This window comes from Vigna umbellata, chromosome 6 (genome assembly GCF_029865625.1).
Source record: "Vigna umbellata cultivar VRB3 chromosome 6, Vumbellata_1.0, whole genome shotgun sequence".
In the NCBI taxonomy this organism is placed as follows: Eukaryota; Viridiplantae; Streptophyta; class Magnoliopsida; order Fabales; family Fabaceae; genus Vigna; species Vigna umbellata.
This window is the reverse complement of record NC_142170.1, coordinates 23,633,716-23,648,820: the sequence shown is the minus strand read 5'-3', so window position 1 is coordinate 23,648,820 and position 15,105 is coordinate 23,633,716. Positions and strand designations below refer to the sequence as shown.

General features: G+C 32.7%; 1 protein-coding gene across 1 annotated transcript; it reads left to right on the top strand.

Moving 5' to 3' along the window:
* Positions 1-10,004: 10,004 nt before the first annotated feature.
* Positions 10,005-15,001, top strand: LOC124840819 (ketol-acid reductoisomerase, chloroplastic-like). Its single transcript, XM_047316945.2, has 10 exons — positions 10,005-10,411; positions 10,538-10,630; positions 11,412-11,477; positions 12,052-12,192; positions 12,395-12,622; positions 12,710-12,827; positions 12,907-13,046; positions 13,347-13,514; positions 13,586-13,741; positions 14,467-15,001. The coding sequence occupies exons 1-10, from the start codon at positions 10,157-10,159 to the stop codon at positions 14,833-14,835; spliced, it is 1,734 nt and encodes a 577-aa protein (XP_047172901.1). The 5' UTR covers positions 10,005-10,156; the 3' UTR covers positions 14,836-15,001.
* The last annotated feature ends 104 nt before the right edge of the window (positions 15,002-15,105 follow it).

The following is a 15,105-nucleotide window of genomic DNA, read 5'->3' as shown; positions in this document are numbered from 1 at the left end:
GTTTTGAATATGAGAAGTTGTGTAGTATGACCATGGTAAATCTGCTGATGGCAGTTCATCCTGATGTTCCGTGAGTGCTCGTCCTCAAGTAGAGGGGAGTAGGTCATGTGTGGGAACGGCAGGAGGTCCTAGTCCTTCTGAGTACTTTGGACTGATAGGGCTAACCTCGGGTGGCAGCTGTTGTGTGTTTATCAGTTACTACATCACCCGGGTGCACGAACGCCTGTAGATACATGGATACATACAGTCCGGACGGTCGGTCTTGTGAGAGTTTGGATGAATTGTTATATGCTTTGATATATTGTTAAATGTCTTGTATGTTAAATTTTATGTTGGTAGTATGAATTAAATTACCTAAGCTTACCCTTGTTATTTCCTTGTGTTGTCTACTGTTTATGTACGTCCGTCCTGTTAATGCAATGATCATCCGTGTGGATGTGAGCAGATGGAGACACCCTTTTAGAGGAATTGGTTGAAGAAGAGAACCTGGTGGACGTCGAAGTGAAGGCCGAGACTTAGATCGTACAGTAGGCTTAGTTTACTTTAATTTTGGACGTTCGGTTATTAGCTTTTGTAAACCGTTCGTCATCGGGCCTTGGTTGTTATTGTATTAATTTTTGAACCCTGTATTTAATTTAACGTTCGGCTTTGATAGCTGTTTTAGTTAAGACTGCACTGTTTAATCATATAAATGTGATTAGTTCTAATTTATGGAAATTAATATATATTGGGATGTTACATATTTTCTCTCAAATAGTCATATAAAAAAATATTAAACAAGTTATTATTAATTAAATTGGATTATTAATTAAATTAATATATTATCTTAATGTATTTTTTAATATTATTAAAATAAAATAATCAACATATAAAAAAATCATAAATTAATAGGTAGGATTTTAAGACTTTATAAACATTTAATCATATAAACTTTTTCATAAAATTACTTTTACTTCTATTAAGTTTTTTTATCCCAATCTGTATGATTTAGGATTAAGTTCTATAAAATGAAATAATTTAACAATATCATATTAAAAATACTAAAATAAATCTTTAATATATTATAAGATGCGATGTTTTGTCTTATGATAAAATAATATTATTATAGTCAATTACGGTATTTTATATATTTTTTATTTATATAAATTTATTTTTAAAGGAAAGCTCAGAAAATTAAAAAGAAAATATATACTTAAAAAGTTTACTTAATAGATTGATGTACAATAGTTAATTATTTATCTATATTATTTTTGTATGAATTTCATTAAAAAAAATATAATTAATATAAAAAATTGAAGAGAAAATATGGTGATGTGACTTTAGGGATATTCACTTTAGGGATTTCATTTCCTTTAATCAAAACACTCCACATGAATGAGGAACACACATCAACACATTCTCTCTACACCACGTGGCCTTAATTTAACGCCGTTTGAGACCAGTTGACGGTTAATGTAAAATGTGTTCATTTTTACAAAAAATATGACCCAATTGAGAAAGATGAAAAAATGAGGACCAAACTGAGATTTTCATACAAAAATGAGAACCAAGGGAGGGTTTAAACACTTTTTTTAATATACGTGGCAAATTAAAAGAAAATATGGTATTTGGCAAATTAAAAGGAAATCTGGTATTTGAAACTGGTTTTATTGGAACCCTGACCCACAAATCCCGAGAAATAGAATCCAAAAACGCAAATGTCAAATTCGAAACCCTAACCCTCAAATCGCACCAACAATATGTAGATGAGCATCAAGAACACATGAAATTCCCAAACTAGAAAATCAAGAACACAAGGACTTCTCAAAACAACATCCAATTTCAAATTTCAATTTGAAACCCTAATCTAAAACGCGAAAACATAAAGGAACCAAAATTTTCCAAATTAGAAAACAAGATCACAAACCCTAAATTACAAGATTGAAACCACGATTCCCTCTGCTGTCGTCGCCGGTACCCCTTGCAACGCATCCCCGCTGCCTTTGCCAGCCACCGTGACATTGTTTGCACCCAAACCGTGTCGACCTTCGCGGGTTGCTTCAAAGGGGAAAACTCTACCACTACGAGAATGCGTCTTTGCGCCACAGAGACGTCGCCGCTATGAAAGGAAGGAGAAGAATATCTCCCTGCCCGATGAAAGGAAGGAGGTGGGCGGAGGAGGTGGGGGAGTTCACAATGACGATGCAACGACAATGGAGTTTAATTTGTCACATTCAAATACCAGATTTCCTTTTAATTTGCCACGTATATAAAAAAAACAAACAACTCATTCACTTATGACTGACCTGGATAGTGTGCTACTAACGATTTAAACGTTGTCAGCCAAAATGACCAAATTGAACAGAAATTATGAAATAAGGGACTACATTGAACATTAAAAAAAATGAGTCCTATATTGAATAAAGTTGATGAAAATAGGGACCAACAATGATATTAAGCCAAAATATTTTTTGAGTACATTTCATGTGCTCCAAATGCTCTTCATCTCATGTTTTATCATTTCAAAAGATTCATTCTAAATGATATAATGCGCTTTTTTAAAAATTCATTCTAAAAAGCTTGTTGTAAAATATATTTCATGCATTTTGGAAACTTTGTTCCAAAATTCTCGTTCCAAAACTTTGCTTCAAAAATTTTGTTCCCAACACTGGTACAAAAACAACGTACAACGTCGAATATTTTTGGCTTTTAACGACGTATTCGCGTTCAACGTCATATCGTGAGACGTAATTTTGATGTGAAACACCTACAGCTCGACGTTACGCCTTTATATCCACTCTATAAAGTTCGACGTCTAATATCTGAATAACTAGTTATATTTAACGGAATATTTGAGGTCAAATGTAAGGGGAGAGATATAAAGTTGACGTCAAAAACAAAAATGTATGACGTAAAATTGACGTCCATTTATGTAAGTCGATGTTACTTATTGTTTAAGACACGTCGAATAAAGTGTTTGACGTTTAATATTTGAATAAATATTTATATTCAAAAAAAAGTTTGGCGTTGGAATGGAACCACGTAAAGCTAGACTTCGAAGTTAGCCGAACGACATCATGTTTTACGAAACTTGCAAACATATAAATTCAAAAGTTACTTTTTACGAAAAAAAATCAAATGGTCATTTTAAAAATTTGAGGTGATGCTCATAGAAAGTGTGGGAGTGGAGGTAGAAAAGCCTACACATTAGCAAATGTTACTAACTACTTTATCTCTCATATCATTCGAATAAGAAAAATGATGTTTTAATACTCTGTACAATAAAATATGTTTATTTTACAACTCATACTAATAATACTTGCGGGGAAACACAGTGCTATCGCGTTTCTATATCCGTAATTTTCTAAAATCCATGATATATTAATTGAGTTAATAATATTTATAATTTTATGATAACATTTAATTCATATAAAATTAAAAAGGTATAAATAAATTCTCAAAATAATATAAATATTAAGAATTTAATTGTAAGAACTTAGAAAATAGAGTATTAGAGTTGGTAGATGTATTAAAATAATGAGACAGAATATTTTATTATAAAATAACCTTATAATAATATAAATAGAACTTTCTAAAGCTGAGTTCATTATCTAAAATACTTCTATCTCTTTAAAACAATATTCTCTTCTCTTTTTCTCACTTCTCTCTACAATTTCTTACTCCTCAATCATCTCTTCAACGATAAGGAAGTGTCTAGACGATCATTGCGTCAAGGGCTACCAATCTGACCATTCAATTGGTTGAATCGAGGTAACCCCTTTTCCCTTAGTGTTTAGGGTTCTTGATCATGTAAAGTGGTTCTGTTTTGCATGAGTCAAGAATCCCTCTCCCTTAATTCTTAGTTGGTTTGTGGTTCTAAGGTTGGTCTCCAATCACCAATCGGTGATTTGTAGGTTTTCTAGAAGTTCCTTGTGTTGCAAGAAATCTGTGGAGCGTTTAAAGGTTTTGGAGCTGTTGAGTCGAGGTAAGGGAAGCTAGATAATTGCGTTTAATGGTATGTGAGTACTAAACTGTTTGTATGAAAAATGTTATTGTGTGATAATTGAACTAATTGGGTGATATGGATGATTTGAGTGACAATGAATGTTGTATAACATGTTGAATCTGTTATATGTATGTTTGTGAGATTAGATTTGATGTTGATGAAGTAAATTGTGTTGATTGAACTGTTAGAGGAAAAAGAGTAGTCTTGGTTGTAATTTTGTTGGGTTAAGTGGAGGTTTAAGGTAGTGAAATGGTGAGAAATGGTTGGTGAACTGAATTGTTGAAGTTGGGGTGTTTATGAACTAGTTTGGATTATGTTCAACACTTTAATTGGGAGAGATTTTCAGTTTAGGGTGAGTGGTGGTAATTGTGTAGAGTTCAACTTGGTTTAGACTCAAATGGAGGAAGTGAAATAGTGAAAACTTGGTTTTGGGGTTCTGTGTGCAAATGGTCATTTTGAAGAGCTTTGGTAAGTTGTTTGGTACTTGTTTGAGTCCCTAAGTTGCTTGAGATTGTGCCACAAGTGGTGGAATTCAATTTGAGTCTCTAAGTTGAGTTTTTGTGAGTTTTTGGTTGAGATCTTGTAGCCATTTGTTAAAAATAGGTTTAGACACACTTATTTAAGTATAATTGGGTATATAACATGATCTAGGGAGATTAGAAGTTGGGAAAAATATGTTCATTTGGTCAAGAGTGGTTTGGGGGTAATAATTTTGCAGTTTTCGTGCTGTAGAATTATGCAGACTCGCTGAGCGACTCTATTCGCTCAGCGAGAGGTCAAGGAGTCAAGGTTACCGTCTCAGGTTTTTCGTTCAGCGAGTTGGATCGTTGAGCAAATGAGTTGGGGGTTTGAACCACTACCCTTTTATTCGCTCAGCGAGTGGGGTCGCTGAGCGAGAGGACTTTATGGTCACTCAACGCGCTTGGTCGCTTAGCAACTAGTCCAGGGGGTGTTTTATTCTTTTTATTTTTGTTTTCTTATGGAGTGGAGTTACATTTCTATTCATTGTGAATGATGTATAAATATGTATGAGATTACGATCAAAGATGTGATGTGATGATGATGTTCAAGTAATGTGTGAGGTGTGGATTTCAAGTACCATGTGAGAAAGGAATTCCAAGGAGGAATATCCTAAGTTGGTTGTGTTATGCTATGTATTGATGTAGGGGCTCTTGGATTGGGGAATGATCGTAATGCTCTTAATAACCCCATTTCATGTAGAGATGGGTGATTATGTCGTAGAGAGTAGTAGGATATCCTAGTCTATGGTTACCGGTTAGTGCCATAGATGTTTGACGGATTAACCTTGGTGTATGGTTTTATTGGTGGTGGTTGAGAATGTGGTTATTATTATTATTATTTCTGAGCTAGGTTGCTCCACCATACACGGGTGCAGGTTCTCCATGAGTCCGATATCAATGCATCTATCTGGATAGTAAAAAGTGTTTCAAGTGGATTGGACAAGTTGTTGTGTTGTTTGATTCATCATATGCATGTATATTGTTATTGTTTTAAATAGTATGTAAAATCTTTTGATACTCTCGCTTACCCTTGCTTTTCTGTGGTTTGTCTTTGTATGTTGTTTCTCTTTCACGATGATCACCTCAATGGTGTGAGCTTAAGGATGTAGTCTTTTCAGTTGGTGTAGCTGAAAGTGAGGAGTGAAGCTTATAGTATACATAGTTATTTTTGTTCTTAAGACGAAATTTTTTATTCACCTAATATATAGTTTTTGTTCTATCATTATACATGTAATGTTCAATTTAGTAGTTTTATATTACTAAATTTGGGATGTTATATTAATAATAGTTTTGCAAAAATAATTAATGAAGTATAAGATTAAGTAACACATATGTGTACATGTATTTACGTTAGTGGCATATTATTTTGTAAGTGATACAATATATATAAATATAATATTTGTTACGATATATAATATTTATTTATCAAACTAATTTTTTGTCAGGTCGGACATAAATATAATGCTTATTCGTTATTTAATATGTAATAAAAAAATTATATCCTATTTTAAGTATTTTAAAACCTATGAATATTTATAAATATTTTAAAAAAATATATTTTATAAAAATTTAAAATAAAATTAAAAAAACATATAAAATATAATACAAATTAAATTAAATATAAATTAAAATTTAATTTTAATTAAATTTAATATAATAAAATATAATTTAATTTTAATTTTAATTAAATTTAACATAATAAAATATAAATTAAAATTTAATTTTAATTTTTTGCATGTAATGAATACTCACAGATACGGATAATAGAATATTGTATCGGATCCATTTATAAACAAATATTAAAATATTCTTTACCCAACAGATAATAAATATCCATGAATACTAACTATCTGTCATGAATTTGTATGCGAATAGTTATAAACACAAATAATTTTACCATTTTTAATTAAAGTTAAAGAGTTGAACCTATGACCTCTCTTGCTCTCATTTCCAATTTTTATTACTAAATTAACCTTATAGCTTCCCTACCAAAATAATGAGTTTTAATCTCATTGTATTACACTATAAACTACTTAAATATTCAAATTTTACACTTTTGCAAATAAACAATTAGTTTTAAACTAATCTTTCAACAATCCTATATTTATTTAATCCTACACTTAGATGTCCCGGCTAAAATTATTGTCACTAACCATTTTCGAAAATCTACTACAAACAAAATTGTAATTGTGATAACAACATCAAAAAGCTTTAGGATCTTTCTCAATTTTCCACATAATCAAGAATTGAGAGGAAATAAATCTTCACACGTAAAGTAACTATTAAAGTTAAATATTGTAATATTTTGTTTAGTATAAAAACTATTAAATAAAATGTTATAAATTTTGATAATGTACAACAAATAATAAAAAATATATAAAATATTAATACAATTATGTTAGAGCGGTGTAGAGGAATGATTAGGGCATTTAGACAAATATCGAGATGATGGGGTGAAATGATTTCTTGTGCTTTGAAAATAATTTTTCTTTTCTCTTTCTAAAATTTACTTAACAAATAATATCAACAACAATAAAAAATATAGGAAAAGAGAGATTTGCACAAGTATTTTTATACTGGTTCAGATCCCAAGGATCCTACGTCTAGTTGCTAATCCCAAACAAAGATTAACTTCCACTATCACAAAACCAATAAACTATTACAATCACACAGAAAGACAAGTTTAAGGGTTTAAAACACTTCTCTTGTCACGCTAAGAGATGATACTCACTTCCCCTGAAAACCACAAAAGACGAACACCTCCTTTGAAGGTTTCACGAAGGATAAACACTAATTCCTTTGAATCTTCACAAAGGATGACAAACTTCACTCAACAACAACAACAACACTCGATCACACTCCTAGTGAAAGTTCTTGCTCTATGCAAACACCAAGTTCTCAAAGCCACAACATAAGGGTTACAGAAACCCTAGATCACACTTCACCCAATTTAACAAGTGTAGTTGCGTATGTTAGAATGAGAGTCTAAAACATCTTTATACATACCTCACTCAAGGACATCTCCAAAAATTCATTGTCAGCTATTTGACGCGTGATAATTGATTATCCACTTATGGTAATTGATTATGCATTTAATGAATGCACAATGGTTAAAAACATGCCTAAAACTCCAACGGCTAGTCGTGATAATCGACTATGATAAGTCATACTCGATTATGGATAATCGATAATCGATTATCATTAGTTTGTAATAAATTATTCCTGACCAAAAATAAGTTTTTAGAGTTTTCTGATTCCTAAAACAAAGTTCAAAGCACACAATACATGGAATCAAAGATAAAAAACACCCTATACATAATTATACTAAATTACAAAGGTTTTAACATAAAAACAAATCTTCATGAAAATCTTTTTACAACTTGAGCGCTCGAGACTTGATTTTGAGACATCATCAAAACTTTTAAGCTTCATCTTTATACTAACAAATTATCCATTGTAATAACTATAATAATATAGTATATGTATAAGAACACAAAAGAACTATATAAGTTTTCCAAAAGATAAGATAAAACCTATTAAAGAGCCAACTAGCTAAAACTTTAACCATCACTTTATAACATCTCGTCCTCCACTAAAGACATGTCAGCACATAACTCATCCTTTGCTCACATCGAAAGGTGATCATTGCAAAAAAAAAAAGTAACACACAAAAGAAAAGAAAAACAGGGTAAGCTAGTGTTAAAAAATAAACATCATAATATAATGGAATTATATCAAATACTAGTTCAACATTTATAAGGTAATAGAATTCATAAAAAACAAACATACAATTAACCCTATACTCAATTATCTGGATATAAGCTTTGACATTGAGCTTCATTTAAGTCCACAAAACCAACTTTTAAGGTGATGTTTGCACCCACTATATACTCTAAATGTACCTTACTGTAGTCGATGTGAGTCTTCCAATAAAGAAAATGAGAGTAAAGGATTTAGGAACCCCATGTTTACAAATAATAAAAAAAGGAAGCTACTTTCTATATGTTATAATTATAATCGATATAAAACTTTTTCTTATTTATTACAAAAGTGACACTGTTTCTATTTTCTATACGGGTTATAATTAGAATTAGTGTAAAAAAATTTCTTATTTATTACAAAAAATTACAAAAATGTCATCACGTTCACTTTCTATATCGATTATTATTAAATCAATATTTCTTATTCAGTACAAAAATACCACTGTGTCCACTTTTTATACTAGTTATAATTTGAACAGTATAAAAAATTTTCTTTTTTATTTACAAAAATATTATTACGTCCATTTTATAGACCGTTATAAATAGGTTTAATAGCCAATTTAGTCCTCACTTTGGTTGAAAAATCTCAATTTAGTCCCTCGTTATAAAAGTGTTTTGAATTAGTCCTAACTTTTAAAATAGTGGGTCAGATTGGTCCTTTCTGTTAAATATAAGTTAACAAAATTAATGGATGATGATGTGACACAACTTAAAGCTAACGAGGGACCAATCTAACACATCATCTTTAAGCTGTGTCACATCATCATCCATTAATTTCGTTAACTTATATTTAACGAAAGGGACCAATCTGACCCACTATTTTAAAAGTTAGGACTAATTTAAAACACTTTTATAACGAGGGACTAAATTGAGATTTTTCAACCAAAGTGGGGACTAAATTGGCTATTAAACCTTATAAATACAATTAATATAAGAAAAATATTATCTTATTTATTATTGTGCCATCATATAATTTTTTATAAAATATAAGTTTAATAGTATTTTTTTTCTAGTAATGATTAAACTTTTTTATTTAATGTAATTTTATATTTTTTAAAAAGATTTCTTTCGTATTAAATCAACTAATGTTATTTTTCTTCTTTTGTTTTTGAAATTGAAAAAAACACACTTAAATTTATCTCTAAAATTGATTGATAACTATTTAAAATTATCTTGTACCATTTCTTTCAACTTTATCATTAAGTCATTTCGTAATTATTTTTAAAAAGTAAATAATTATATTAGTGCATATCAAGTTATTATTCTCAGCATAAACATTGACACTAAAATATTTAACAAAAATACCACATTGAACTTTTTAGAAAAATATAAAAATACATTAAATAGAAAATAATAAAAAACTAAATTATTACTATAGAGATAAAAATAAAAATACCATTAATTCTAAGCTATAAATACTACATAAATTGTGAAGTATACGCTAATAAATCATGAAATATGCTTTAATAAAGTAAAAAGGATATCCACTCTTATCGTTTTAATGTCAAAAGCATAATGATCACAAACAGTATACCCACTTGTTTAATTGGTCTATGTAGAATCCACTCATAAAAATATGCATCACAGATACTCAAACTGTACTAAAGACCGGAATAGTTACTTATTACGTTACCATATTTATTATTTATAAAATATATATAAAAAAATTCATATAACACGTGTGGTTGCAAACCACGAAAACAAATAAAAAAATCTAGGTAGCAGATAAGAAAACAAAACAACGCAGCACAACACAGCGAGCGAGTCGTGTCGTGTCGACGCGGCGCACGTTAGCCGAGTGTGGCGCTAATCCCTGCGCATAAAACACACCGTTTTGCTGCGCCGATTGTTAGCGTCTCCGCTCTTACTTATTTTTTCTGGCCTATAAAATGTCGACAACCGCTTCTTCTACTTCACTCTGCGCCACTTCCAGAACCTTCTACGCTAAGCCCGTCCTCACCAAAACCTTCGTCGCCCTTCCCAAACGCGCATTTTCCAAGCTCGCCTTCCAATTCAGGCCCCTCTCCATGGCCGCGCTCGGTGCTCGCAATGTGGCCGCGCCCGCCGTGGCCCCGCCACCCTCGCTGGACTTCGAAACCTCCGTTTTCCGGAAGGAGAAGATTAACCTCGCCGGACACGACGAGGTTCTGCACCGCTGTGCTCAGAATTTCTCGCCAATTAAATAATTAATTGTTAATTATTCTGAATATTTTATTTGGTTAGTTTAGTGAAAAACTGAATTGACCTCGGTATTGGTTTGTTGCATGCAGTATATTGTGAAAGGAGGGAGGGACTTGTTCCCTCTGCTGCCGGCTGCTTTCAAGGGGATTAGGCAGATTGGTGTCATCGGATGGGGTTCGCAGGTAGAAAACGGTTTAGGACATGTTTGGATGAAGATTTTTTCTAAACAGTTGTAAGAAAAAAAAAAAAAAAGGAAACAAGGTTTACTATAAGTTAAATTTTACTAATTTTTAGTTTATATAAATTAATTTTTAAACATATATAAATTTTAAGTTTAGTTTAAGGTGGTTGTAGCTTACAGTGAAGTTTATCTATTTTGTTTTTTCTAAAGATGTTTTACATAAAAGCTTATCCTAACCTCCTAACATGTCCTCATTAATTAATAAGCGATAAGTTTGTTCGTTTATGAACATGTAAGCGGTAAATTTTGGTTTTGGACTTTGGAAATTTAATAAATAATGTGTTTAATGATAATGTAGAGTGGTTTCTTTTTTTCTTTTTTTTTTAAAGTTTTATATAGAGACATCGATGAATTTTATAGCGAGTAGTGATATGTTAAATATGACATCTGATGGATTGACAGTGAAAATATATTATTAAACTCAAATAAAATTTAAAGTTCTGAAAATGCTGATACAAATTAAATAAAAATGAAATAATATGAAAATTAAAATAAATTATCGTTTTTTCCACATTGAAATTCTCTCCCGTAGTCAATCTTGTTGGAAGCACTGCCAGACGGCTTTCTCAAGTGACCGTGGTTCGAATAATTGTAGGGACTAGTAGTCCCAAAAGTAGTTTTTTGAAAGACTAAAACTATTATTTGATTATATTATTCTTTTTATTCGTTCAGCTCTGTGTATAACTTTTGTTTAACGAGATTGTTTTAACTGCATTCACCAGGGACCTGCACAGGCACAGAATTTGCGGGACTCTCTTGCTGATGCAAAGTCTGATATTGTGGTTAAGGTGATTCTGGATTGATTTAATTGATCGGTCACTCTTGGATGTTGAAACTGCGTTTAATTTAGGTTTAATCCTTTACTACATCCCTATTTATGTACGAATGTTTTTTAAAGTGCATCAAAATGGTTCTTAATTTTGAAAATTCATATCAATTGAGTCCTTTCCGTTAAGTTGGCTGGACGGCGTTAAAAAAATTGATGAGTGAGATGCTAAGATGACGAACGAACGCTCGTCCACCAGTGAACGAACGCTAGTCCACCACTGAACGAACGCTCGTCGACCTCTTACCGCTGGATGACCGTTCGTTACACACTGGACGACCGTTCGTTCAGTGGTCGCCGAGCGTTCGTTCGCTGGTGGACGAGCGTTCGTTTGTCATCTCAGCATCCCACTCATCAATTTTTTTAACGCCGTCCAGCCAACTTAACGGAATGGACTCAATTGATATCAATTTTCAAAATTAAGGACCATTTTGATACACTTTAAAAAACGAGGACCCAATTGAGACATTCGTACATAAATAGGGATGTAGTAAAGGATTAAACCTTTAATTTAACATGATGTTTTGGCAATGCAGGTTGGCCTCAGGAAAGGTTCTCGTTCCTTTGGTGAGGCTCGTGCAGCTGGTTTTAGTGAGGAGAATGGAACTCTGGGTGACATATGGGAAACCATCTCAGGCAGTGATCTTGTGTTGCTGTTGATTTCTGATTCTGCACAGGTTGTTAATTGAAGAGAGTGCTCATTTAATTATTTGTAAATAATTTTGATAACGTATTAAAGTTATTGTGGTGATATCTTAATGTTTCAAATTATGCTGATTTGACAATAATAATGAACTAGTTGCTCAATTAATGCTGCAGTGATTTGAAGTTTCCTGATATTTGGTGTCTTTGTAATTCTTTTTTATTCACACAATGCAGGCAGATAATTATGAAAAAATATTTTCCTACATGAAGCCAAATAGCATACTTGGGCTGTCACATGGTTTTCTTCTTGGGCATTTACAGTCAATGGGACTTGATTTTCCGAAGCACTTCAGCGTAATTGCTGTATGCCCGAAAGGTATGGGTCCTTCTGTAAGGAGACTGTATGTCCAAGGCAAAGAGATAAATGGGGCTGGAATTAATTCAAGTTTTGCAGTCCACCAGGTGTGGTGTATTTTCATCTCGTTTTACTTCCCTCCTTTTGTTGTTCCTGCTAGGAATCATTATATTTGTATTAATTATTTTCTGTAGGATGTGGATGGCAGAGCTACCGATGTTGCTCTGGCATGGTCCGTTGCCCTTGGTTCCCCTTTTACATTTGCCACTACATTAGAGATGGAATACAGGAGTGACATCTTTGGAGAGAGAGGCAAGAATCTTTCTCTTACTTCCTTGATGTTGTCTTTGAAGTCGTCTTATTGCCTAATTTCTGCTTTTATGGTTTATAGGCATTTTGCTTGGGGCTGTTCATGGTGTTGTGGAATCCTTGTTTAGGAGGTACACTGAACATGGAATGAATGAAGATTTGGCATATAACAACACTGTTGAGAGCATTACAGGAACTATATCTAGAATCATCTCGACTAAGGTTGTGATCTCATACTCACATTTTAGTGATTTTGTCCCTTTGGATCTTTTTCCCTGATTATGTTTTATTTTAAAGAAACAAAAATATTATTAATACTGAATGAGTGTGATATGGTACAAGATATGCCTCACATTTCAAGTTTCAGCCCAAGAATCACCTGGAAATAAAACCCAAGGCTTAGATACTTACATTCCACATTTGCAATGTTACTGTTATGCACCTCTGAAACATAATAACAAAGCTTTTCCCAGAGCATGTGAATTTGTGCTTCTGAATTAACTTCTTTTTTTGTCTGTATAGGGCATGTTAGCTGTATACAATGCTTTATCTGAAGATGGAAAAAGGGAATTTGAGAAAGCATATAGTGCTTCATATTATCCCTGCATGGATATTTTGTACGAGTGCTATGAGGATATTGCTGCTGGGAGTGAGATTCGCAGTGTTGTCTTGGCTGGACGTCGCTTTTATGTAAGTGCATATTCACTTTCCATTTAGAGCTGGGCATTGTGCAATATCTAAACTGTACCTGTATTTTACAGGAGAAAGAGGGTCTGCCTGCCTTTCCCATGGGGAAAATTGATCAAACCAGGATGTGGAAGGTTGGTGAGCGTGTCCGATCTACTAGGCCAGCGGGTGATCTAGGTCCATTATATCCGTTTACGGCCGGTGTCTACGTGGCATTAATGATGGCGCAGGTATGTTTACTTATTCTGTTAGCAAATTTTCAAGCTGTTTTTGTTAGGAGTTGGTATTATATATTCCCTGCGACAAGTTGGTCTTATTTACTGATAAATTTGGGAAAATGTTGGAGCATGAATGTCTCCGAAGTAGCAATATTCACTCTTAAGTTTTCTTGGGGTGAAACTCATAATGAATATCACGAGTACATGGCACAACAAAAACTGTAAAGTCTTAGTAGGTGAAACTCATGTTAAATGATCAAATAAAATTAATTTGTTATTTTAACCACAAATCACAAAAGTTAGATTTTACCTCTCTAGCATAAATTTATGAAAAACATAACAACAAACATTCCTAAAAATATTATTTCTAAGAATATATTCTTTTAAAATAAGCCAAACATGAAATCAATCGGTCTCTATCTAAGATTCCTGAAACTAACAATTTTTCATTCATCAAATGCAGTCATTCTTGCATACTAAGAATTGTACAAGGGGAAAAGAAAACAGCTGACTTGCATCTTTAGATAAATAACACCTGACTTGCATCTTTAGATGAATTTAATCTTCAAATTGGGGAATTGGGACTGAAAGTCATCTAGTATTAACAAAGGATGGAATTTTTCCTATGAATTTCGATATTTATTCTAATTTTTCTTGTTTATCTTAACTCGGGTAGCATTAAAACATAGAGTTGACATTTTATTTTGCTTTTTAAATTTATGGTTACGAAATTCCAGATTGAGATCTTGAGGAAGAAGGGACATTCTTACTCTGAAATCATTAACGAGAGTGTGATTGAGTCTGTTGACTCTTTGAATCCTTTCATGCATGCTCGCGGTGTTTCTTTCATGGTTGATAACTGTTCAACCACAGCAAGGCTGGGTTCAAGGAAATGGGCTCCCCGATTTGATTACATCCTAACCCAGCAGGCCTTGGTGGCTGTGGACAATGGAGCACCTATCAACCAAGACCTAATCAGCAACTTCCTGTCAGACCAAGTCCATGGAGCCATTGAACTTTGTGCTCAATTGAGACCTACAGTGGACATTTCAGTGCCACCAGATGCAGACTTTGTCCGTCCTGAGTTGCGTCAGTCTACCAGTTAGAACATGACCCTTTCTTGAGCCTATTCCTTTCTACGGAGTGCTTAAACTATAATGTTGATTTGAGTTTTGTTATTATGGTTGAGTGCTGCTATGCAAGTATGTATTATGACTAATGTAATACTGTACTCAGACTTTAATAATGAGGAATGTTTCTTAATGCCGAGTAGACGAATGCAGTTCATTTAGAGGTTTTCATTAAGTATTACAGTACCAGTAACTTGATCTATCCACTATGAGTCGTCTAAAATCATTAGGATCTTAGGACTAACT